Genomic DNA, 25,460 nt, shown 5'->3' with positions numbered 1-25,460 from the left:
GTAAAAAAAATGGACCTCAAAGCCGGAGGGTTACTGCGCATCAGCCCCATTTCATCACACACTGGAACAAGACACCAAATACTAATTATCTTTATCGTCAAGGGAATGGGGGAGTTTTCTGTCCAGGGGCCTGCGACACTTTGTGTCTGATTAGAAATCAGCCAAAGAAATTCAATTTACCTGCGTGAGATGATTCCCCATCAGTGTGGACACGCTGCTGTCCATAGGGTTATGTTGGCCCCATTACTGATTTTGAGGACCCCCGTTTTTACCAACCGGGTATCAATAGTCAATACACTGCCACTTAAAACTAACGGGGCATGTTGCTCAAATTGGACACATTTTCACCGACTAGGAAACTGGAGAGTAAATGCATTTAGTGCTTATTAGCTTCCACATGTTACGAATATTTTGAGCGAGGGGGTTAATTAAATAACAACCAGCTTCCCCACCATCATTAATGTGCACGGACATTCAAATCCTTTTCTTCCAACAGAATGTTCTTCTCATCCAATAAAGACGCAGAGGACACAGAAGGTAGGAATACTCTTTTTTAATTTTCTTTAAACTTGTGCATCAACTTCAAAGGGTAAACTGTGTGCACTCTATTTTGTTTTCACAAGTTCAAAATTAGTTAAGTGTTCTTTATTATTATTATTATTATTATTATTTATTTTCTTTTAAATACATCTTTTTCCTTTTCAAAACCATTTACACACAATTGCTCAGCACTGGATTCTCTAGCAGTCTATCAGTAACCAGGGGTGTAGAGTGATAAAGCATCATCCGTAGTCTTCCTCCCGGCCCTTGTTGTGTGTACAATGTCTAGTTGCTCTAACCAGTATTATCAATACTCTTCTTTCATGTGAAGTAAAAATACCTTTCTTTTAAATGTGATTCCTTGACGTGATAAAAAATTGTTTCCTTTTTCCTTGAAACAACATCGTCACTGATGCTGTAGCAGGATGTTCTGCCTCGCTCTGTGGGAACATGGTACTAATTGGGAGTGAATCTGCTCCATGGAGAGTGGGTGTGCCCTGCACTTGTGTGTGTGTGTGTGTGTGTGTGTGTGTGTGTGTGTGTTTAGGTGTGTGTCAGCTTTGTCTAGTGTCTAAAAAGCCTCCTGAAATACCGGTGTGGAGTTCCAACCCTCTGCCACGGATGACACTCTTCATGGTGCATTTTGTGTTGATAAAAATCATTACAAAATTTGATTCTCTTCGTACAAAAACACTGGTTGTTGTTTTTTTTTTCATAGAAATTGCATTTGCACAAGTAATCGTGGGGCTTTGCTGCCGAAAACAAGAAACAAAGAAAGAGAAAGCCACAGGAGTACAAAATGAAACTGGACACTTTGATATTGAGCAAACGGAACGAAAACCGCGTGTACCCATACAGAGTTGAGGTGTATTTCGCAGGAGTGAAAAATCCAGTCTGTCGAGATATAAATAAAGAGTATTATAAATAAAAGAATAAATACTTGGAATAAATAGAGTTTGTGTGTTGTGTGATTGCTGTGAATTGAGACATTCCAACGTTCCTCACTGATTATTAAGGGTGTGTGTACCTCCAGAGAATCCTCCTTGAATGACTGGATGATACATGGACAGGTCACGACGTTGCCCCCTGTACTCCTGCATTCTCCGCTTGTATTATACCATATAATATTAAATCTTACCCCCCCAACATTAAAGACAAAGTGTTAGTACTCAGAAACACAAATAAATGATATCACTTATTGCCTGATGGATGATATACAAGTTTATCCATTTCTGATGTCGATCGGTGTTTCTTAAACCTCTCTGTACATTTTGGGAGCTGCCGAGTTTGTCATTGTCTTCAGGGCTTTGGTTTTTTTTTTGTTTAGTCAAGGACCCGCTGTGGTCTTTCTATTCACAACGTCTGCAGAAAAAATAGGAGAAAAAAGAAAATCCTATACAGACTTTTCTCCCCTTTCACCCCGTTTGTATGTGGAACTCATGGTGTGAGAGACGCCCGTGAGGCTGCTCCACCAGCCTCTTCTGAAGTGTGCAGTGACAAGATGCTAGGTCCAGTTTCTTTAAAAATGTGTTTTCATATCTATATATATCGTCTTTTTTTTTCAATTGACCACTTCCGTCCCAATTTGAATGTATTCCTAGTCGACTGTACCTCTTCAACTCAATCCTTGCCAAGGTGGTAAGAGTAATGAGGTAACTCACTGAAATTTGACCAAGGTTCAAGTTATTTCCACAGGAAATATTGTTGAATCTCTTATCCCTAGCTAATTTTTTTTAAAGAAACAATAGTGACATTTCCCCAATATACAACCAAGCACCTCCGCTCTACCTGTGAAATGACTCAACCGTAACCCCCCCCCCCTTACCATTTACCCCTTCCCTTTGCCCCAGTGTCTCTGCACGACTCCTCACTGCAGGAGCGAGGGTGAGAAAGTGATTGGGATCTCAGGCCATGGTCTCTTTCCCTGGCAGTCTGCGGTCGTTGAAAGTGTGCATGTTGATGACCTCCTCCGTTTTCACCATGACAGGCGGCTGCGGCTTGTGTTTGAGCCGGCGCTGGCACTTGAGGGAAACCCGCAGCTCGTCCACCACAGCACTGCAGAAGGACCTCTGCAGAGGGAAACGGAGAGAGAAAGAAAGGGAGAACAGAATGGGTTTCAGACCGCTTCCCCTGTCCAAAAGTACAAGTCTGTTCTCATTGTAGGCAGCCTCGTGTTTTTGTAGCCCTCCTCTGTCACCACCCACCATCTAGGTGCAAAGCTGCCACAGGGGAAGATGGTGAAATATGCAGTGTAGCAGGGCGGGGAATGGAAGCAATGCTTGATGGGAACAGAGGAAGGAGTCGGGTGGAGGGAGGTGCAGGTACCGAGGCTGTGGCAGAGTGGGAAGTGTAAAAGCATGACATTGCTTATCTGAGAGTCTGAATACAATAGCGGTGGATTCAGTGTATGATGCATTGCAAGGTATTCCACTTTCCCCACATATTGGCAAGTGTTGTACATTATTAATCTGTAATGTCCACTAAATTTTAGCTTGAGGTTTTGTCATGAGTTACATTCTGGGTTATAAACATCAGTTAGAATTTGCCTGTTTCCCATACTTCCTAAATCTCTCCACATTCTCAGAGTGGGGTATGAACTTCCTTCTCTCTCAACCCTTTCTCTAGACAGAATGTCAATAATCGACTGCTCTGCACAAAACCCAAGCGTGAGTTCAATGGGTTCTGTTTTAACACGTTATTTCCAAATCCAGAAAAGGTCACTGTACCTGGCACATGGTGCAAAAGGGTTGAACTTCCCTCTTTTGAAATCATGGGTGTGTTTTGGGCATCACGTGCAATAAACCAATCAGAATGTCTTCTCTCATTCCCTTTAAAAGTAAAGTGCACTTGGAAATTGGTAAATCGCTATTATAATGGTGAACGCAACAATGCGCCTGACTTGCCCGTGCTCTACCGTCTGTACTATAATATTATATTATATACATAAAACCTATTTGGTTCATAGCTCCCACATTCATTTACTTAAAAGAACAACAACTGAGCAGAGTCACATCACAGTCTTATCACATGACAAGAGGAGAGTTGACCAACAAGAATGAAAAAGATTTGGATAAAAACATTAAATGTAATTTTTGGAACAATTGGCCCCAGGATTTATCAGAGGCGACTGTAGGTCAGAATTTGGCATCGACAGCATGAATCCATGGACCCAGTTCTTTTAGGTCCTACCAGCGTGCTTTTAAAATCCACTGTCAAGGGACTCGATGCTTGTTGGGATTTGAAAGGTTTGTCACTGCAGCATCATAATACAGTTGGAAGAACTGGTAGGTTCATTGAAATTACTGGTATTTAATATGAGATGAAGATTGCACCAACAATCCTTTACACGCCATGACTCCATGGTTATAAAGGAATTAACCAAGAAAAGAGGTTGATTCTTGGAAACAAATCAAGAAATAAACTGTAGAGTAACTTATGAATTAATATAGATCAAAGGTCCTAAAAGTTTAACCACTAACTTCCTGGAGGGACAAAAAGAAGAAACAAAAAATCTCAACAAATCCTTAAAATTGAATTACAGGATACGTACAAATCTAAATGTTTGACAACACAATGACAACACAAAAGTTGGGGAAAGTTTGTGGTTCGGGTCCAAATGATTACTGCGGTAAGCGTTAGAGGATCCCAGTTGCCATGGTTACAGTAAAATCCATGCTGTTAACTTTAAGAAAGGATCAACATAAAATGCTGATTTGGAAAAGGAAGTAAACGGTGTTTTTCTGTGTGAAAATGTTTTTCTTTGTGACCCTCTTTATTCAGCCTCGACGGTCTTTGTCGACTTTCTGCACTTCAGGAAACCCCTCTGGTCTACAGTGACTATAACTGACTGCAAAACTTACTGTGAGTTCTCAGCCCCTGTATCAATTCTAACACATTCTAGCAGTACTGTAAGAGCACTGCAGAGAAATCTTTATGCATTACGTGATGAATCACAGAGGAGAAATAAGCCAAATCTCCAGTGGGTGGTGTGTTCCAGCCCCACTGTGTGACCAAACTTGATCAGGCAGCTGGATTTCCACAGTTTTTCATTTAAATATCCCACAGTGCAGTTCATCCACACACTGATGATCATGTAGCCGATCGTCTCGACACCACGCCAAAGGGTTTCACTGTATCAAGGCTGACTGGATGTGAATTACAGGAATACATAATAAATGCAAGGATTCGTGCATAATTGCATATTACAGAAGCTGTGCGACCCATTAAAAGGGGAAACCTCAAACATAAAGCTGCAGCTGTGATGTGCAAACAGTGAAGGCTAAAGTCTCAGAAATATGTTTTGCTGATGAAGATTTCACATTTGACCTTGGATATAAATGATGGTCTGTATCTCGCAAATGTTTCTTAAAAATCCTTTTTGCTTTTCCATTGCTACAAGATATGTTCACTGGTAATGTTATGTATAAATTTCTTTTTTTAATCTTAGTCCATCCGTACTATTTCCTTAGTCTCACTGATGAAGTAGGAAGGTGGCAGAGAAAATTTAGCAGTATGATAACAGAATTTTTTTTAAAGGATAAAGGGTTGGCGAAGTTTTGTTGCCATCAGTGTAATATTTTACTTTAGTCCAATGACAACGTTGTTTCACAATAACATTTAACTCTTGACACTTAACGGACGTCATTATGAAATGCTATTATTACAATATAAGATAATTAGCCTTGTTTAGCATTGGCCACAGTTTAACATTGCCTGATTACGGTATGTAACAGGTTATACATCGGCCCCTCTGTCGCTTATTACTTTGAGACAAACGGTACACTGAATGATTATTTCACTTGTATGTCTTGTTTCATATAAAAAACAACATGTTTACGAGGTTAAAAGCTTGGTTTTCATCGTAGGCGGGTGCATTCAACCAGACGTGGATGTATTTTTCGCCCGTTTGGTCGGATCAGCAGTGATTCTAATGGGGCAGGAATAGCACAAACAGAAACAGCCACAGGAGCTGACGCGGTGCTCAGGCAACAGACTCTTACCTGGTGCGATGGTCAGAGGAAATGGCCTCGGTCATCAGTGAGGCGTTAGGCAGATGAATGATGAGGAGGTGCACACTGTGATGCACCCGCTCAGAAGATGCTAGTTCTAAAATTCAGTCAAACGCGCCTGTGCAGATGAAACTCTAACACAATCCCAACAGGCATCTCCACGTGGGACAGTGGCTTTTATAGGCTCATGGAACCAAATCCCACATAGTTCCTCCTCACACTGGAGCAGTGTCTCTCTGCATGTCCACGCTTCATCACACCCGCTCCTCTTTCCATATAAAGATTCAGTGTAGTTAGGTTTTTGTTACACTGTTAGGGATAACATGATTGGACATTTTTATTACGTCTTTAAAATAATAAAATGACATATTCAATTTATGATTTCAATTCTATTTACTTGTAATAGAAGTACATATAAGTATTTTTCTCCATTCCAGGAAATGTCGCTTTGTCTTCAACTTCAAAAATGTGCAATTTATATCAGGTAATTTCTGTGAACCTAATATGATGTTGCTTCCCTCCTCAACAGATCTCTAAATGAAATCTGAGGAAACACTTTATAAGTTTCCTTCTCAGTTAGCACCTAAAGCTACAGGGGAAGTGGAATGAGTCTAGTTTGGGTTTGGATGTTTTGCTTTAGCTGGAATTGAAATCATCCGCTCATTAGCATAGTACAAATTCTGAATGTGAAAAATGCAAAATTCAATTCGCACTGAAAATGTTTTGAGATGTTTGAGGGGAAAAAAAAAATATGTTTGGAAATGTTGAACATTTTGTGTCTGCATCTATTTGTTTAGAACAATGTGCAATTCGTTCAATGTTTGAATTTGAAATAATGCAAAAAGCATTCATAATATATTGCATTCTTTTTGTAATCCAATGGATTATGTTACTAATTACAAACATTTACTTTAAATATATCATTGATGTATAACATTGATGAGAATGAGAAAAAAAAAATTAGTCAGATGAGTCTGCGTTCATCAGTACGAGCAAAACCTTCCACATGGCAGCCATTTTAATATGATATAATGATTGCTGGGGCTTTAATATTAATAGTGCTACTGCTTTGAAGCAGGGGCGACTGTTTTGAAATTACTTTTAGGTCTGACGAGGATTTGTTGGCGGTAAAATGCTACATTTAGCTCCTCGTCTACGATTGCGCGTGTTGGTTAACTGTCGACTCTTAACTGCCTGTAGGTGTGGATGTGACGTGGACAGTTCTGTGTCTCTGTAACGAAGCCCAGCCAGAGGTCGTGACCTGCGTACCCCACCTCTTGTCAGCTGGGACTGGCTCCAGCCCGCCCATGCACCTCAGAGGATTAGCTCTAGTGCAAGTGGATTGCTGCTTTCTGGCGTTTCTGCAGCACACAGGTGAAATGTCTACGACTATATTTTTCACGTTTTTCCTTCCAGCATAACTTTTGATTGTCTTACCCACTGAAACAGACTTGTTTATCAAAAGTATTGATCCCACCCAGCCTCCCCCCTGTAGAATGAAATGGCACGGCAGTGTTTTCACCAGTAACAGACAGATACAGTAGCTGTGGGCTTTGCAGAACACTGGGCCCACCCTGCTTCCACACAGGGGACACATCGCCATCGCGGCTGCCTGCTGGCGGCATGCTGGATTGATGGCGGCTGCTTGGGGTCATTGGATTACCGAGTTTTTATGACGCTCAACAATCAGCCGCGGCGGAATCGTGGCATGTCAACGCCAGGCAGGGTTCCGCTCACTTTGAGGAGAATGGAGGGGTTGTAAATCTGACACACGAGAGCAGACATCATAGGTAAAAGGCGTCTCTCAGCCCGTGTAATTATTTACACAGGTCCGGCTGTACAAATAAATAACGGTTCATAAAACTGGGCGTGTGTCACGAAGACATTCCCAGGGGAATATTAGTGGTTCAATCTCATTCTATGTGGGAGCTAAGGGAGCAGTGAGCCAAAAGTAATCACACGATTATGCATGTAGATGTTTGAGAAAGTGCCCATTAATCTGGAACAGGCTCGGTTTAATAGGAACATTGGTTGTTGGTCTATTCCTCAAAGTCCGACCAATAAAAGTCCAACACCTGTGAGAGTGAACTAATGGGCCCCGTTCAGCTCGAACGGAGGACGAGCAGATGTGAAGCCGTGACGCAGATGGTGACGGGACGCGGCGGCGCTACGATCCTCTGTTAACTCGGAGTCTGTGAGCCGCCGTTCATGTTTGGTGGATGATCGTTGTTAAATACGATGTCTCTGTGCACATCCATTTACAAGTGTTTGTCCAGAAATAATAAAACAAATTACAACTGTATGTTGGTTATGGTGGTTATATGATTACTCTGACACACTGTCCAACACAAATGGTCAGAAATCTGTCAGAAATCTCTGAAGAGGTGAATATGTATGAATATGTATGTGTGAATGCAATTCTTGTGTGAGAGATGTGCATATTTTGTGCGATTTCGTTTCTTTCAGCGCTTGACACTTCTCTCCTCGGTCATGAGAGAATCAGAGAGAGAGAACCACCCGAGGGCTGCTTTTTCATTATGTTTCATAATGCAATATTTAAAAAAGGGATTTCAAGAAAGAAAAGAAAAGGGGGGGAGAAAAAAAGCATCTGGGATGACAGAATTGAATAGATCTGTATGAAAACTCCTTCAGGCATGTGCTCCTCCACAAACAAGCTGGCGTTTTGGAAACATCACAGTCATTGTGGGTAAATCTGAAAAATGGGATCTTTCTATTTTGAAAATAATCTAAAAAAAAAGATAAGATTTGTGACTATGGACATAAACAGTGTTATCACATGTATCTACTGCGTGAACGCGGCCTAACAAGGGTCCACGTGATGCAAAGGGTGAACCGACATGCTTATATATATATATATATATATATATATATATATATATATATATATATATATATAAATCATAGACCAATGGCAGATCAGAGTTATATTCAACCCACAGTTACCTACTGTACAGAGACAAAAGTAAAGCCTGGACATAATTATACATTACGTTTTAAATTATCTCAATTCTAAGCATATTCTTTGAGTCAGTATCAAGTGTTATGCATCATGTGTTTCAGTGGAACCATCCCTCTCTTCCTGGTGCAGTGTAGACTTCCCATCATGCATTTCTGAGAGCATGCCATATCTGAGATTTTAAAAAATGTTGTGCAAATGCACATTTTCCTAAATGAGTTACAGCTCAGTGACCTCTGGGTTATTACCCTGTCATAAACAGTTCAAATCTTTTTTTATGTTTTGTGTCGATCCTATGAACTTTGGTTTTATCTACATATTTTTTCGAGTTACTCCAGGAAACAAACACAGGTTGACTCGTTTAATACGTGACGACCATATAGGCAGACGCTTAAAGCCGAGTGCAACTACCACGAAGTCCAGATGAGTAACAGATTTAGATTCAGTTGTCATGGTGGCGACTACTTTATCTTGTGTCAAGACTACGCGAGGTCAACGCTACTTGCTGTGTGCGCTTGCATGTATCAACTTGGGCCTGATGTCCTCTGCCTTGCTGTTACTCGACTGGCTACACTGAGATTTAGTTCTCCCACCAAATCTGTTTATGCCTCAAAAGGAAGAGCTCTGCCTCCAAAAATTATTTTGTGCAAAATGGTAATAATAATAAACATTAATAAAAAACTCCAATCTGCCATGTAACTGAGACCAACAGTCTGAATCATCAGACTTTCCCTTTGAGCACAGACGTCTCTACGTGTGCATCCATATGCATACGTGCTTGTGTGTGTGTGTGTGTGTGTGCGTGTGTGTGTGTGTGTGTGTGTGTGTGTGCGCGTGCGCGTGCGTGCGTGCGTGTGTGTGTGTGTGTGTGTGTGCGCGTGCGTGCGTGTGTGCGTGCGTGCGTGCGTGCGTGCGTGCGTGTGTGTGTGTGCGGTGCTGATGAGATGGTTTCCTCACAAACAGCTGGCGGTCCCTGCACCCCGAGAGCCAGGTTAGTCTGCGGCAGCATCAGCAGCAGGCAGGAAGAGAGGGAAGAGCAGCAGGAGGAGGAGGAGCGGGAGGAGGAGGAGTGGGAGGAGGAAGCGGAGGAGGAGCTGAGGGGAGGGAGGAAGGAAGGGGACAGAAGAGGAGAGGAAGGAGCGGGAGGCAGAGGAGGAGGAGGAGAGGGAGGAAGGGCACAACCATGGTAATCATGGAAATCTAACAGACTAGAGAAATGGGATGGGATGACAAAGAAATGCTCAGCTGAAGGCGACGAGTGATTCAGAGGAAAGTGCGTCCAAAATCAGTTCCCTGAAAAGATGTAACTGAAATTTGGCATGAGCAATTTTCTCAATGCATATTTGAACGAATATCTAGCACACTTGTCTCTTTTGCTTTGGCGGACGTTGTGAGAGCAGAGATTAGCATCTCCATCTCTCCAACACTCACAGACAGTGAACAAGGTTTTGAAAAGAAAATCCTTGTTTGACATTTTACAGCTGAAAAGAGTCGTACTGTACATTTCATACATTCAAGTCCAGGACACGTAATTTAGTTGCCTGGCAGAAACAAGACAACATGAAAGCTGGCAAACTGCTTTGCTCCTTCAAAAGTGAAAAAGTTACAGAAACTCGGAAGGTGTCACCCTAACATGTTAATTCTTGTTTAGTTCAAACTTTCAAAAATAACATATAGATGCATTTATAATTTTCTGAGTTGTTTTTAAAAATTCTATTTATTTTTTAATTTACATTTTCTGAGACGTGATGATATGCTGGCAGGACAAGACGGATCACCTCAAGTCGACATCCATAATAATCAGAAGGCACGAACAAGCTTGCTCATGTGTTTTTAGTTGTGTAAATACACGATCCCTTTGGTCATGGAATATTTGATATAGTTTAATTGCAAATATAAATCACAGTGATGGCAACAAGAGCACCTGCGCCTGCTTGCCTGTGAGGAATACTTTTGTTTCCATTGCTAATTTATTCCATAAGTCATATTTTGGACTACAAATGAAGATAAGGACATCTACATTGTATCTAGAAAGCTAAATATTATTTAAGCCATGTGCAGACAGACAGTCCATATTTTACATATTGAGCTACTGAGGAACATGGCATCTTTTTTTACTTTTCTTTTTTTCTTTTTTTTTTGAATTCTGCCCAATTAGAAACCCAACAGCCTTGGAGCTGTTGGAAATATTTTTCTTTCGCCATTATGTAAGCTAGCTGTTTCCAGCTGTTCTGTGTACTACGCTAGGCTGCTGTACTGTACTGTACTGTACCTCCGTACCGGGTGCACAGAAATCAAATTTACCTGTGGATCTGAAGGCAAACACTTTCAGAGCAGTGACGATGGAATGAACTGAACTAATGTGAAGGGAACACAAAGACAAACGAAATGAAGAAGAGAATTTGCAGCCTTGGTAGATGAATCAAAATGACAAGCCTATACAGATGTCTGTGGTTTGGTAAGTTATCAAATGTTTATTCATACTTTTATTAAAATTATTAACACGTGTTATTTCTTCGTCTTGTGGTATTGCAGCCTGTTAAGTCAATGCAGTAATCTCAAAGACATACTCATGGTGTTAACATGTGTGTTTAACCTGTAAAAACACTATTAACAGTTCCTCTAATGTATCAGAGGGCATATGGCTCACTGTATATATATATATATATATATATATATACACATACATACATACATATATATATATATATATATATGTATGTATATATATATATATATATATATATATATATATATATATGTATGTATATATATAAATAAATGACTGGCCACTACTGTTGCTCCTTTCTAATGTTACAGAAAAGAAGTAATTATAAAATGCAAATTGCTGGATGTGCACTGTGAAGCATGTGAAACACAGAAAGATGCTGAGCACCACATTTTTCAACTTGACACTTGCAGCATCATGGTGAGAAAACAAACCTCTATTGTTAAAAAAATAAAAAAAATAAAATAAAAAAAAGGTAGGTGGTAGAAGCCCGGAGCAACGAAAGTAAAAATATGGTTGATTTGCACAATAAAACAAAAATATATGCTTCATTTTTACAGTTAAGTCTGATGCTGGACTGTGAGATCCATAAGATATTTTTAAGAGATAAGATTTTTATTTTTTTAACCAATATTTGGAGTAATTACATTAAACTGAGTTTGGGGTTAGACCCATATATTGGTTTTAGAGTATTGGCCTTTTTAAATATCTTATATCAGCCAGAGTCCTGATTGACATTCCTTTTTCACTGGAACTGTAGAACAAAAAAGTCTTCTGCTCTACAAACTATAGCAACACTTTACACATGATTCTTTCTTTGCATATTATAGGTGTATATATTTTAAATAAAACTGTTGAACATTACATTTCTAAATGCATTAATCACTTGAGGGCAACAATACATGATTTACCCCTTTTCTGAATAGGTGTGTATTACCCTGTGTATACGGAACACATGGTTCCTATGATTTAGTAGTTATGTGATTTGCATGTACAATGTTTGCTAATGTCTTTATCACTGTACCAAGTTGTGTTAACATATTTTACTGTATTTTTTTTATGGATAGCATGGCAGCAATCATTTATTAGCTGTTACACTGTTGCTGCTTAAAGTGCCTTGCAAAAACAGTAATTGGAATGAGCCCAAATTAATTATAAATACACATCACTGCCTCCTGTCTTTCATTTACTGCCCTACCTATAATGGCCACCATGGATGTATTGAAAGATTCTGTTCATATTCCAGATATGAAGCTGTGAACCTCAACCGAAAATGAGCATATTTGATATTTGCTCAGAGAGCCACAGAATGCCCTCAGATGTTGGAAACAAGCTTTTGTATAAAAGTACTTCATGTCCACCCTGCACCGGGATCACATTTTGAGCTTCAGCCATAAACGCTGGGCTGCAAAACCGTTGAAAGGCCAAACTGATTACAGAAAATGGCAACTGAAGTTGTCTCCTGGGCGGCAGATATCCTCTGGTTAAACGGCTGCTCCGCTCAGGATTTGATTTTTCAAGCTGCTCTCCAATCACTGACAGTGGCACGCAGGGCAACAGGACCCATCCAGAACTTTCTAGGGTAGACTTGCCAAAATGCAGATTTCAGTGAATGTAAGAAACTCTAGCAGTACTCTTATGTTTGCCCAATGTGGTTTCCACTGACGGCCAAGTTCTCCTGTCGTCAGGTGGTGCATCATTGAACGTGTAGTCTCTGTGAGCAGGTTTAGCTTTGGACGACAACATCAAAGTGAAAGTGATTGTGGACGTCCGCCATCCGAGTTTGGCGACTCAGAAATTAAACTTCCTTCAAATAGCTGATCACCCACTTCAAAGAACTGAATTAATCTGGGTTTCAGTGGAGAGCTCTGCTCCTCAATGGGCCTCAATTCTTCGTCTAAACTGTTTTCAGTCAACAAAGAAGTTAGTGACTAAGCACGTACTTTCCATGGGCAGATTCAAAACAGGCCGTCAAAAAACAATATTAGTCAAACCCTGTGCTGCTGCAATCCAGTGATCCTATTTTGTCTAAATGACTTGTGTGCAATCCAAAGCAAACAAGTGACAAATCTGTCAATTATTTTACACTCCAATCAAAGGCACGACACATGACGAGAGGCATCTGTGCATGAAAACAGAGTGAAAGCATTTCAATGTCAGTACAGCGGTTGAAGAGATATGTTGCAATTTGAACGGTGAAGCCTTGAGTCTGTAAAAAAATGAAATAAAAAAATGGTCAGACTCTCTGCGCGTTGTCAGCTGGGTCTATTCAACGTGTCTGACTTTATCTAGTTCGTCCTGAATAGATGAGCAACCCTGTGTAGGAGTGGTGGAGCGTTGCTGCCGTGGCCTCACACTGTGTACGTCTTATCTTTCTGTATATAACAGTGTTACATATATAGTAAAAAACTATTCTATTAAGGTTTTTAGGGGAAACAGGTTGTGGACGTGAAAGCACTTTCAAAAAACAAACAACAAACCCAAAAAACCCCTGAATTCAGATGAAAGAGTTGATTATGTGTTGGGTGAAACTTATACCTGAAGGTATATAGTGCACTATTTATATGTATATTAAAATATCATCCCAGTGAACATGTTATTGTGCATTCATGTGGTGCTGGAATAATCGTAAGAACAAGTTTCCCAATGGCAATGTTCACGTGAGCGCCCCCTCCTGGTCAAATGACCAACTCGAAAGTCCTCAAATACTTCGGTACACGAAAACTCTACAAAAGTGAATTATTAAAACGTATGATTAAGAACGTTAGATTCTCTCTACACAGAGTTACTGGGATTAGTAAGAGGAGTTTGTTTGTTTTGCTTAAAAATTAGATAAATGCTCTGAGCAATCAAAATACAACACACCTTTTTTTGCATTGTCCAAGTTTCCACATTCTGACTGAAAAGCACATTGGCTGCTTCCCAACTTGGGATATTGGACATGAATGCAGCATTAATCTGGACAACTGACGCGAACAATAACCGCCTTGATCCGTTGATGTCAGTGCTTCCTACCTGTGGTGTCAGTGAACATCTGTCCAAGAGGCAATAAGGCTACCAGCGGTGGCCTCCATAATGTAACGTCTAATGTACCCCGGGGCAATGGGAATGCAAAGAGCATGTTATGTACGTTATGCACCATGCAGCCTTAATGTCAGGAGTCCATCACCTCTGACAATAATACAGCGCACCGGCTGATGGACCCCTGGCAGCCTTATTTCCCAGGATGCATCACGCAGACTCCAGATGCATGTCAAGTATCCAGGACAACACGGCTGGCAGGGTTCCACTAACTGAAGTGCTCCTGGCAGCCTAAATACCAAGGTTACATTACATGTACAGTATATGCAGCATCCTTGATAAAAACATTTTGTAAATACATTGTCATTTAGAAATCTGTTCATGTCATAGTTCAATCAGTGCCCCAGTATGCAATATCTTAATAATTGCTGTAATAATAAAAAAAACTTGCACTAAACAGTGTATTAAAATGTGTAGTATATGCTAAAAACATTACCCAAACATTTTTTTTTCACCACTTTCTTCTCTATGTACCGTTTGGCATAATGCCACTATGTTCAGTCCATAACATCGGGGCTCATACCGTCACTGTCAGCTCTGGTAATAACTAGAAAAATAACTACATACGATCTAACGCCGTCATTTTATATAAATATTAGCTTTTAGCTAACTGGCTTCTGCAGTAAATATTAGCCATCAGCTATTAACCTACATGTTGCAGCATATGATGCTTTAATGCTAAGATTTATCTTGCAAAAGACTGATGCAGACATATTCATTACTGCCGTTTTGCCTCTTCATGTATTCAGTATATTTTTCATTGTTAACATATGTAACATACAAACTGTTCTTTATAAAGAACTATTTGCTTCACAGCACATAATTATATTGAAATCCAAGCGTGTATAATCTTCAGCCACAGCTTCCGTTGAATGTACTAACATTCTGTATCGTGTCCTACAATGAGTATTTGAACATGACAAATGAAACTGAGCATTCATGGCAGGTTCTGGCTTTAAGGAGTAGATATCAATTACTGGCGCCCCCCCCCCCCCCCCCCCCCCCCCCCCCAGGGGAATTCATATTTCATGTATTTACAGTTGCCCTACAGTATTTGTTCAGGTGGTGCAGGCCATTATATCAGCAACTGTTCAGTGTCACAATGTTTGAGAGCTAAACGCCATCGGTGTCAACAGTGAGAATAGTTACGGTATCGGGCAGAGGACAGTTTGAAGCGTGAGAAATGGACGGTGTGGGGGGAGTGGGGGAGTGGGGGGGGGGGGGGGGGGGGTGTTAGTGGACGTGGGTCATGCAGCAGGACAGACATTAGCAATACACCGTGTCCACGGTCCAACTGTATATTGCTAGCAGTGCTCAAATCATGTTCCCAGAAAGAAAAAAACACAATTCAGTAGTTTTGGGATGTTTTGGATGGTGTTAGATTACAATAGGAAAAAAAAAAAGTTTCTGGAGTTTCACTTGAGGTCATTTGAGATGGTGGTTAAAGTCTAGCTTGGATCCATGGTGACAGCAGAATTCCTCACGTTTCTTATCTCGTTGTCGCCATTGGGCCTATGTGAATAAATGCAAAGAAACCAAACCTTATCTTAGTGCACTGGATATAGCACTGTCATTAAAGTGTGAGTTTCACAAATTGGCAAACAGATGATCTATTTAAAGTAATTACTCGAAAGTTTAAAAAATATATATTTGGCAAATATTTTGTTTCACTTTGAACATTTATGTCAATTTGTCTTTGCCATGAGACTGACCGTCATTCATGGCAAATGTGGTCATGGTAAGAAATTCTGCTATCATTGTTTTAAATTAAGCAGCGATGGATGTCAGGGGTGTTTCTTACCTTTTCAAGTTGTGCGTTCTGTTTGGACTTGTAGATGAACTCTCCCACGGCCACGAACACGGAGAGGACAAGTCCGGCGGCGAGCACGATGAAGATCCCTCCGATGTTCTGCACCCCGAGGGCGCTGGCCTCCTTGCTCTCCTCCTCCGGACAGCCGTTTCCTCTCCACCACTTCTCCTTCATCATGTGCAGCTTCCCTTCCTCCTGAAGCTGCAGGATGGCGATAGTGATCTTATCTCTGTACGGAGAGCCTGAAGGACCAAAAGACGCGAGGTCAACATGAGCATCCGACGTGACAAGTCAGAGTCTACATCTTGTCAGTGAGTGGCGGACGGTCGACATCTTTATTCCACTAATGTAGCCCTCGCTGTCCTCAAGGATTTAACTTTTGAACTTTTCAAGAGACTTGAGTTCTGCCAGCAATTTCTATCTTTGCAGATGCTGCGTTCTTTGGTTAGTCCACAGTGCAAAATTGCTGTGAAAATTGGTTCTGACGTTAATCTTCCCTGTAAGATGAATCCTAATTTTATCGTTGGCCCCCTGATATTGTATTAGATCAAAATTTCAATTTATCCAATACTTGTGAATGGCCAAATATCTTAAAAACAAATATATTTTGAATTAACCACCTCTGCCATACTGTGTGCCTTAAGTGCTAATTTTCATAATCTAATTTTTTTAATGTATATTTCAATTTTTTCTGCCTACAGTTTTCATGCTTTTATTTTGAAGATTGCTCTGTAAGTTCCTTCCTCTTGAAAGCATTTTGTTTTTGCACATTCACTTCTGCAACTCGTCGACCTTGCTGTGTATTGGTGTATTTAAATCAAAACCCCCATTATGTTTTGGTGAGCACTTGGTGCATTACAGTCCAGATTCCACTTTATTTCATCGTACATGTTTAACACTGTTAAATATTAATGCTCCCACCAACCCATGGGCCCAACAACAATAAACTAATAACTCTAAAATACATCCATGGGGGCTCATAGTCCATAGCTCATTCTAACTGTTTAGCCGTCTATTTAAAACCAGTTGCCACACTTCACTATGCTTATGTTTTCACTGCCAGCTGTTTTTCCCCGGGCTTAATATGTTAACGTTCCCAAAGCGAGCCTCAGAAAATGGTCTGCCCAATGAATTCTACTCTCTTTTCAGTTTTTCCCAGCAACACCTGCAGCCTCCTCCACTCAGATAAAGCACTCCAGCACCTTCCCCCCGCTCTGCTGATCAAAACCAGTCACACGTTGAGATCCCTGATTAAACCTGAAGGGTAAAGAAAAAAAAAAAATTTGAATCCTGCCAGACTCGCACTCCCCCAAACCTCCCTGTGGTACGACCTATATGCTGCAATCAGGATGTTAATGCGGCTTGACTATTCCAAAAAAAATAATAATAATAACACCTATTATCACAAACACTTAAAATGAACTCTCCCTGGAGCACGGGGGGGTTCATGTTTAGATTAGAAAACATTATCATTGGGTGGTGCAGCAGTCTGTGATTAGTAGTCAGTGTACAGGACCAGTTTAGCTACAGTTCTATGTTGTGGTCCCTAAGATGTGACAATAATAAAGACTCCCCTGAGGGAGAGGAGCTCCGAGCCGCAGCCCTCGGCCTTGTGGTCATGTTCACACTCTTTAACATATCTTCCTTCCTTCAACTCCACAAAAAGGGCATCTGCTGTCTGACTCTTTTCTTTTCACGTCCGGCGTGTTTTCTAAAGCATCCATCACCATGGTGACGGCAAATGTGAATTGTGCTCTGGTCCTCTGGTTATTCATCGTCATCCAGAGAAGGTAGATTCTCCTCAGTTCCAGTGTGGAGCAACCAGCCAACGTCGTATCAGATAAATCACTCGCTGCAACAAGACACGGCCAGCCTTGAAACCGGGCCCACTCTGCCTGATAAAAACAAATGGGCAGGATGAAAATGATCAGTGTGTCATACAGTCGAGACCCCGCGCTGCACCGGAGCCAGCCGGGCTTTTGGCAAGTGTTACCCCCGTTCACATGAGCATGAAATGGGTCGAACCATCTAATGCCTCCTGACCGACTGACTGTTGCTCTGCGACAACGGAGCAACAATGTTTCCTTTGTAAATGGGTTTTATATTAGAGTTGTAAAATATACTGCACGCCATCAGATCCTCCACCATTTTCATATGGAGAGCCAGATGGTATTTTGACCCCGGCCTTGGCTGTGATACTGAAGGTTCTGTCGAAATCACCGCCTTTATACTCGGCTTCAAACAGGCTCGCTCTGGATTCTTCTGTTTTAAGTGGGATAATGTGATTTTAGATCCATCTCTAAGATGCCATTTTTATCCAATATTATAGAAATAAAAAAATATCCACACAACTGATTTGTTTTATGAACAATAATTACATTTTGGAGGAAATTCAATCAGATTTATTTTTGCAGTGATACTGCTCTGGTCAAATTCAACAATAACTTATTGCCACTGACGCAGGCATTAAATCCATTTGTATCCTTTTTGGTCTCAACTCAGACTTTGACAAATTGGACCACAATGTCTGAATCAGCTGTCTGGACAAAAGAAAGAAAGTCCTGTGTGGTGTCATCTGTGATGTGGCTCTGGATTGGTCTTTTACATCTAAAAGGTCCGACACTGTTATGCTTGGAGGTGAATCCTCCCCTCATGCGCCTCTCTTTTGTGGCGTCCCACAGGGCTCGATTCTCGGTTCCCTTTTAATATCTATGTGCACGCTACATAATATTGATTCTCACTGCTTTGTGGACAACACTCAACTGGATGTTCCAATAAAGCCTGGTACCGCAGATGTCATGTGAGAAAGACTATTTAATCTCATGAGCTTCTTGATTCAAATACTAACAGTAAAATATAATGAGCTAAATTTATTGTTCTGATACGAATGACGGTTAATTTTGGGGAACACCATCCCGGACAGTGACGTGACGTTAGATGTTAAAACGTCTCGCTCTGTTGAAGTGGTTGAAACTGCAGAAACTCAAGGTTGTACAGTGTTGATAAAAAGTGATGTTTTGTTCTCTCGTGTGCTTAGTGCGCACAAACCAACAACAGCCAAGTTCAATCGAGACCTGTTATCAAATTAATAAGTTACAGTTGATTCAACAAACCCTGAACATGTTGGTTTTCTCACCCGGTGACAGCGACGCTCAGCACCAGGTAACAAATGAGAAGCTGAAGCTGAATGTTTTCTTCACTGATTTCTTGCTAATGACTGTCGGTATAGGAGCTTGGTAAACGTTTGCTCTATAAAAAAAACAGCCTCAGGCGCGGATTCCACAGGATGTCGGAAAAATTCATTTGAGATTTGGCTCCTTGCACAACATAGTTTCCGCAGATTTGTCAGCTGCACATTCATGCTGCCAATGTGTTTCATCACATCCCAAAGGTGTTCTACTGGATTCAGATCTGTTCTTGGCAGAGAGGAGTGGAATATCATATATGTATATATTATATTATTATATTAAAACGCACAAACACACAAATCAGGTCAAATTGACTTCTCAGGACCCAAAATGCAGACGGGATACAGGAAGGTATAGGTGCCGTGAAAAATCCCTCCCACTGGCAGATGGACGGGCAGGCAGGCAAACTCAAAAATACACTGAGAAACACTTGGGAACAGATGCATGAGCGAACTGCCGGGATGGGAACAGAGGCACGTGGCGGGACGGGGGAAATGAACAGATGAACTGGCAATGAAGACTGGGAGCTCAGAGACGTGATACACGAGGGAGGGGAGGCCCAGATAATAGGACACAGGTAAAACACTCACAGTTACACAAAACAGGAAAATTAGACAAACAAAAGGAGGGAGAACATCCAACACACACAAGTGAGACGTATCAGAAGAAGAAATAGTAAGATTCCATCCATCCATCCATCATCTACACCGCTTTATCCTTTAAGGATCAGAACTCCACAGAAAGGCCTGGGTGGTGAAAACATCCTCCGGTTCATAACAATGATTATTCAGGGACTTACATAAATACTTCCTAAAATGCATCATATTGTGCTTCAATCCAGCAAAGTCTCATTTTAAGATATTGGTTTTCATCTGAGATATCTTTCTCAAAATTAGCTAAAGTGCAAAAGTCTGAGACCACTTGGATATTTATCCTGAATTTTGGTTCTTAAGAGTCAGCTACTTCCTTCATAACACTGATAACTCACTAGATCACAGTGAACATGTCCCAGATTGTGTGAAACACACATTGTTGTTGATTTTTAAAAGCATCAAATTACACAAATGGTGTCATGGACGTGAATCACATCATTGGTTGCAAGACCAAATGGGACCAAGTGGGAAATGAAAAGCAGTTTAAAAAAAACAAAAAAAAACAAATTTAGGTGTCTAAAATAAAATAAATATTGTCAATTCTGCTGATGGTCTGATTCACTTGTTATATCCTCGTGATTTGGGAAAGAAGATTGGATGCTGACCTAATGTTTGAGTGTCATGACGGCGCTCCGCACGGCGCCTGTGTTTGGGTGAAGACGTGAAAATCACTCCGACTGGTTGATGGTTGGAGGAAGTGAGGAACAGGCCTCTGCCTGTTTGTCCATAAAAGAGCCTTTTATTCCTTCGACTCAGGGAAGAGTGTGGAGGGAAGTGACAGAACGCACTGAATCCACAATAAGACACGTCGGTGCAATCTGCCCGATCAGGGTGGAGACGTTGCACCTCCCGTCCCTCATGCATCGTCTCTCGATGAAGAAGAAAAGTGGAAAATGAAATGTGCTCCGATGCCCGACCCTGGGAACAGGGTCTCTCTGGTCCCAGATCTGTTTCGCATGTTAAGTGTTGGAACAAACACAAAAGGACGAGCAATTAAATATGCAGTTAAAATATTGTTTTTATAAATAATTGTATTCTGGGAATTTTGATCAAGCTGGACATAATTATACAGAAGATTCTGAAATGTAAATATATTAGACTTGATCCTGTTTGTTCTTGGAATAATAACGACTCTTCACGTTATTGTTTTTCGTGCACTCTTTATCAGATTGCAGTATTCATAATTAATAACTATATAAAACTGTCTTTCAGTTCGCCTCCTCTCTCTCTCTCTCTCTCATCAATCATTGCATCCCCACAACTCTGATTGATATACATTTTGAAATAGTGGAACATTTATTCAATTGAAATGTGTCCTGAGAATAAATGTCTCTGCTGCATTTCCCTCAGTTTGAGTCTAATATTCTTTCTTTATCCATCGAACACACACACCAGAGTGGGAAGGGTGGAGTAAGTCACTGCAGGTCACATCGTTGGAGATGTTCCATCTCACAGAAATGCTTTCAGGAACCTTCCCGTTCATGAGGTGAGGCCAAGTGACCCTGCAGCAGCAGCACAGACGACCGGAGAGGACGGCCGCCTGCCGACAGGCAGCACAGACACCTCCCCCTTTTTACCCAGCTTGATTAATGCAGCCTAATGAAGGTAAATGAAGATTGATAGTTGTCGGGGAGAGACACAAAAGGGAAAGGGAGGATGGGGAATAATGCGGAGACTGCAGGCGAGGAAGGGGAGGAGACAGTAGCTGCACAAAGATGCTTGAACAAGACGCTGCGATGGGAGTAAAGGCAGTGACTCCATTTAACGACATATTGGAAATATGCGCGTTATCAAAAAACAGACTAACACATAAACACAGCAAATGATCACAAGTAAAAAACTAAAGGGAGTGTCATGATGACTTGTCTGTAAGAACGCACTGTGAACACACAGCTCCGGGGTCAATCTCTCTCCTCCGCCGGCATAAAAACAGACTTCTGCAAAAAAAGAGGAAAACTAATCTCAACTTCCTGCTCGGAGACGCGGAGGGCAGACGACCCCCAGCCCGAGTCCCAGCAGACCGTCAGGGCTCCGTCGCAGGGCAGATGCAGGAGATTTAAATTGCCATTATGAAAAGGGAATATACATCATTTTTTTATCTCTGGTTTGTTTTTGTTCGGTTATAATTAGAGATGACTTGATTCCACCTTTTAATTCCCATTCCACAAAATGGAGTATGTGATAATTTTTTGGTAGAAATCCTACTGTCCCTTGATTTCTACACAATTCATATTTCAGATGTTTCAAAATCTATATACAAACATGATACGAATCGATCCAATAGATTGTAGACAATAAAAACATGTCTATGGTGGTTTTTCTTTTAAGAATCCCGCTCCCTAATCTTTGCCCGAAATTGGCCAATAATTTTGAGAGGAATTCTCTGACTTGTTGTGAAACGATCATCAACAACATCATCTGTGGAGCATGAATATTCACAGCATATTTCATGGCAATCTGGCGTCTAAAGTTGTCTGGAAATCTTCATAGATAGTGAGTGATGAATTAACTGCCATCACATTTTTTTCTTATATTTACTGTATAACACTCTTTTACCACTGACCCATCCACTCACAGATCTTCATTTTGAATTCAATCAGGGTCCATAACTTCTAAATACCTAATATCAGGCTGATATTTGGTGCAATTCTGTATGAAATGATGCTCAAAACAGAAAAAAACAGAAAAAAACAGAAACATTGAAGTGAAGGTTTGAATATTTTCCTGTTTGTGTAAATATCACATGCATATAAGCGTTGCAGTGTAAGAGCAGCGGAACTTCAGACCTCGTCATATAATGACAATATAAAAAACACCACATGCACAAAGGGTCTCGACAGGCAACCGAGCGATCGGATCATTACCTTGATAAGAACTTCAGATGTCTCTAAATTTGGAAAAGTTGCTGGTAATATCTGGGATCATGTAAGTACACAACTCCATAATACAGCATGTGTCTAGTTGTTATTGGACACATTCATGCAGAAATATGTTTCACGATTTATCTCTACTCAAAACCCAAAACCATCAAAAAAACATCTACGCGTTAACATCTCCTGACACACGAGAGGATCCGTCTTTGTTCTATACTTAAGCCCTAAATATGTCTGAGTGTTGTCCTGCGGATTAACAGGATTTTAGCAGGAGGTGTTAAATGGAGCAAACACGCCGTTAGACCGAGCGATGCCCAACGCCTGGGAGGTGAACGTGCACTTTGTCCATTACAGGGACGAGGCAGCTGCCGAGGGGCCGAGTGCCACAGTTCTATTAGAGCCCAGGTATTAATGCAGCCCAACCCCTACTCTGTGTTCCACTCAATGAAAAATATATATATATATATATATATATATATATATATATATATATATATATATATATATATATATATATATGCTAAATGTCCCGGCTGTGAGGGAATACAGGCTGCATATGGTAAAGGGTAATAAAAGGGTAGGATTAGCAATTTAAATACCTTGTCCTGACTGGTGTGAATGGGCCACCAGGGAGTCATGATGCTAACAACCCTCTTTCTTTTGTAGTACGTGCAAAAGCTGTGGTGCACTCAGTTTCCCTTCACCCTCTTGAGCTTCCTTCATTAACTCCACCCAACACACACACACACACACACACACACACACACACAATGCTATAGTCACAGAAAACAGAAAAATGATATGCAATGTACTGTAGGTTCTATGCTATAGTCAAGTACACAGTCTCATATAGGAGAATACCAATCCACACACACACACACACCTTCACAAGGAGTCCATCATTCAGGAAATGCAATCACGCAAAAAGAAAATGTAGCCGACCTCCACTGTTTTCACACGCAGCTCGACAGTCGGTCCAATTACCTTCCGTGGCCGAGCAGCAAAGCATGGACACAAACAGCAGCACACCCCTTCCCCACACTCAGCGTCACCACATGACATTTCTCCACCATCTCTTTAGGACAATACGGCCGCTGGATATCATCCAACCTCCGCGGAAGAGACTTCTAACTTCTGCGAACAGATAATACTGGATCATTTCTTTACATTCTCTATAAATGTTTTCACGTGTTAATGTTCCTTATGCTCATTAGATGAAAAGGTAAAGACAGTTTTCTTGGTTTTAAACATTTCATTCAGTATCTCAATGTGTAGATTTATATATGTATATATATATTGTGGGGGGGGGGCATTTTTAAGCCTTTAATGACATGATAGTGTTCAGCGTGAAAGGGGGGAGAGAGTGGGGAGGACATGCTGCGAAGGGCCGGGGTCGCAGTCGAACCCACGGCCGCTGCAGGAGGACTCCAGCCCGATAATAGGCCATTTCTTTTATTCAGCCGCCGCTCTCAGGCGCCAGCGTCGTTCGTGGCGACGGCATGTTGTTGAGAAGCCGCGCTCGCGGAGGGCATCGACACCGTAGGAGCTATTTCACAATCCTCTCTATGTGACACAGCTTAAGAGCAGCTTCCTGTGTGCGGTCATCGTGTCGAGTTGTAATTCCTCAGGTATTTAACCAGTGTTGTTATTGTTTTTTTTTCTTTTTGTGGGATTATGACAATCTGCCGCTGGGCCACCCTCTCTGTTCATCCCACTGTTCATGTTACCCTGCCTGCTGCTCGCTGCAGATAGCCCCGGGATTTTCCACTGCCGAGCGTTACCGCACACGGGTTCCCCCCTCGGGGACGCAGCGCAGTGTCAACGCACTGAATACTGTTAACACTGCGTTTTATTGAAATGTTAAAGATCTACGTTCGTGATGACATTTGCAGTTTTGACCGGGGAGGATAACCAGAGTCATGGCCGAGTCATCAATTAAACAAGATGTTTTGAATGCACGAAATAAAATACAAGACAATTAAACCTTAAAGTGCACGATTCAAAGCTCCGTCCGGTTGTTGCCTGCTTCACAACCCAATAACTAAAGGTCGTTAGAGCTCGTGTTTTGCCTCAGGAGAGAGACCGTGTGTGATGAATGTGGCTCACTGTACTGTACATACCCATCGGGGTGCCGACCCCGTAGGCTTTGGAGTCGATGAGGCCTCCGATCTGCGTGAGGTTGCAGTTGCGCTGCGTGGCGAACTCGATGGTGGTGGACTCCATGAGGAACGCGTAGTCCGAGGTGAGCACGCGGTGGACGCCCTCCTCGATGTTCTTCACCATCACCGAGTGCCTCCGACTGCTCATGAACTCCCACATCTTATCGTACGTGGAGATCTTGGTTTTCTGTGAGGAGACAAAGGGAAAAAAAATCCCGACTGCTTAGACACGGAGCCATCTAAAATCATCACAGTGGGCAAATGCCTTCAACATGAAAGCTGAAGCTAACGAAAGGCTTGGCAAAAAGCTGTGAAACATGAGTCAGTATCACACGTGAGGGAAATACAGGTTGGAGCGGACAAGCATGGTGAATAGCAGCAGCAGTGGGAATCTGTGTGACTGCTGCTGCTGCCATCACCCGTACTTGAGAGCGTCAGCGGCGTTGTCAGGAGCAATGCGCCTCACGTTCTACACCTGTAATCACTGAGGAAAACCCAGCAGCACATAAGTCTCCAGGGGGAGCAGATTTGAAGGCATTTTTGAAGCCATTTGAAACCTAATTAAGTCACATCTTCAAGGTCCTGCCTGCCATTATTGTGCGTAATGACTTTTTGTGGCTGGTCGATATTTTAGATCAACTGGGTGATTTGCGGAGTGCCT

At 41.5% G+C, this 25,460-nt stretch overlaps 1 protein-coding gene across 4 annotated transcripts in view; it reads right to left on the bottom strand.

The window, feature by feature from the left end:
• Nucleotides 1–537: 537 nt before the first annotated feature.
• The window catches only part of grik2 (glutamate receptor, ionotropic, kainate 2), a 165,409-nt gene continuing 140,486 nt past the window's right edge, over nucleotides 538–25,460 (bottom strand). For 3 of the 4 annotated variants that reach the window (XM_035643546.2, XM_035643553.2, XM_035643578.2), the window contains 4 exons: nucleotides 24,761–24,986; nucleotides 15,918–16,168; nucleotides 15,601–15,628; nucleotides 538–2,609 (listed from right to left, as the gene is read on the bottom strand). In XM_035643546.2, coding sequence (XP_035499439.1) covers nucleotides 2,362–2,609; nucleotides 15,601–15,628; nucleotides 15,918–16,168; nucleotides 24,761–24,986 — 753 coding nt within the window. In that variant the 3' untranslated portion in view covers nucleotides 538–2,361. The remainder of the gene's footprint in view (nucleotides 2,610–15,600; nucleotides 15,629–15,917; nucleotides 16,169–24,760; nucleotides 24,987–25,460) is intronic. The other variant, XM_035643563.2, reaches the window with a different exon arrangement.

Source organism: Scophthalmus maximus, chromosome 1, assembly GCF_022379125.1.
Source record: "Scophthalmus maximus strain ysfricsl-2021 chromosome 1, ASM2237912v1, whole genome shotgun sequence".
NCBI lineage: Eukaryota > Metazoa > Chordata > Actinopteri > Pleuronectiformes > Scophthalmidae > Scophthalmus > Scophthalmus maximus.
The sequence above is the reverse complement of the archived record's forward strand: the minus strand, read 5'-3'. Positions and strand labels throughout refer to the sequence as shown.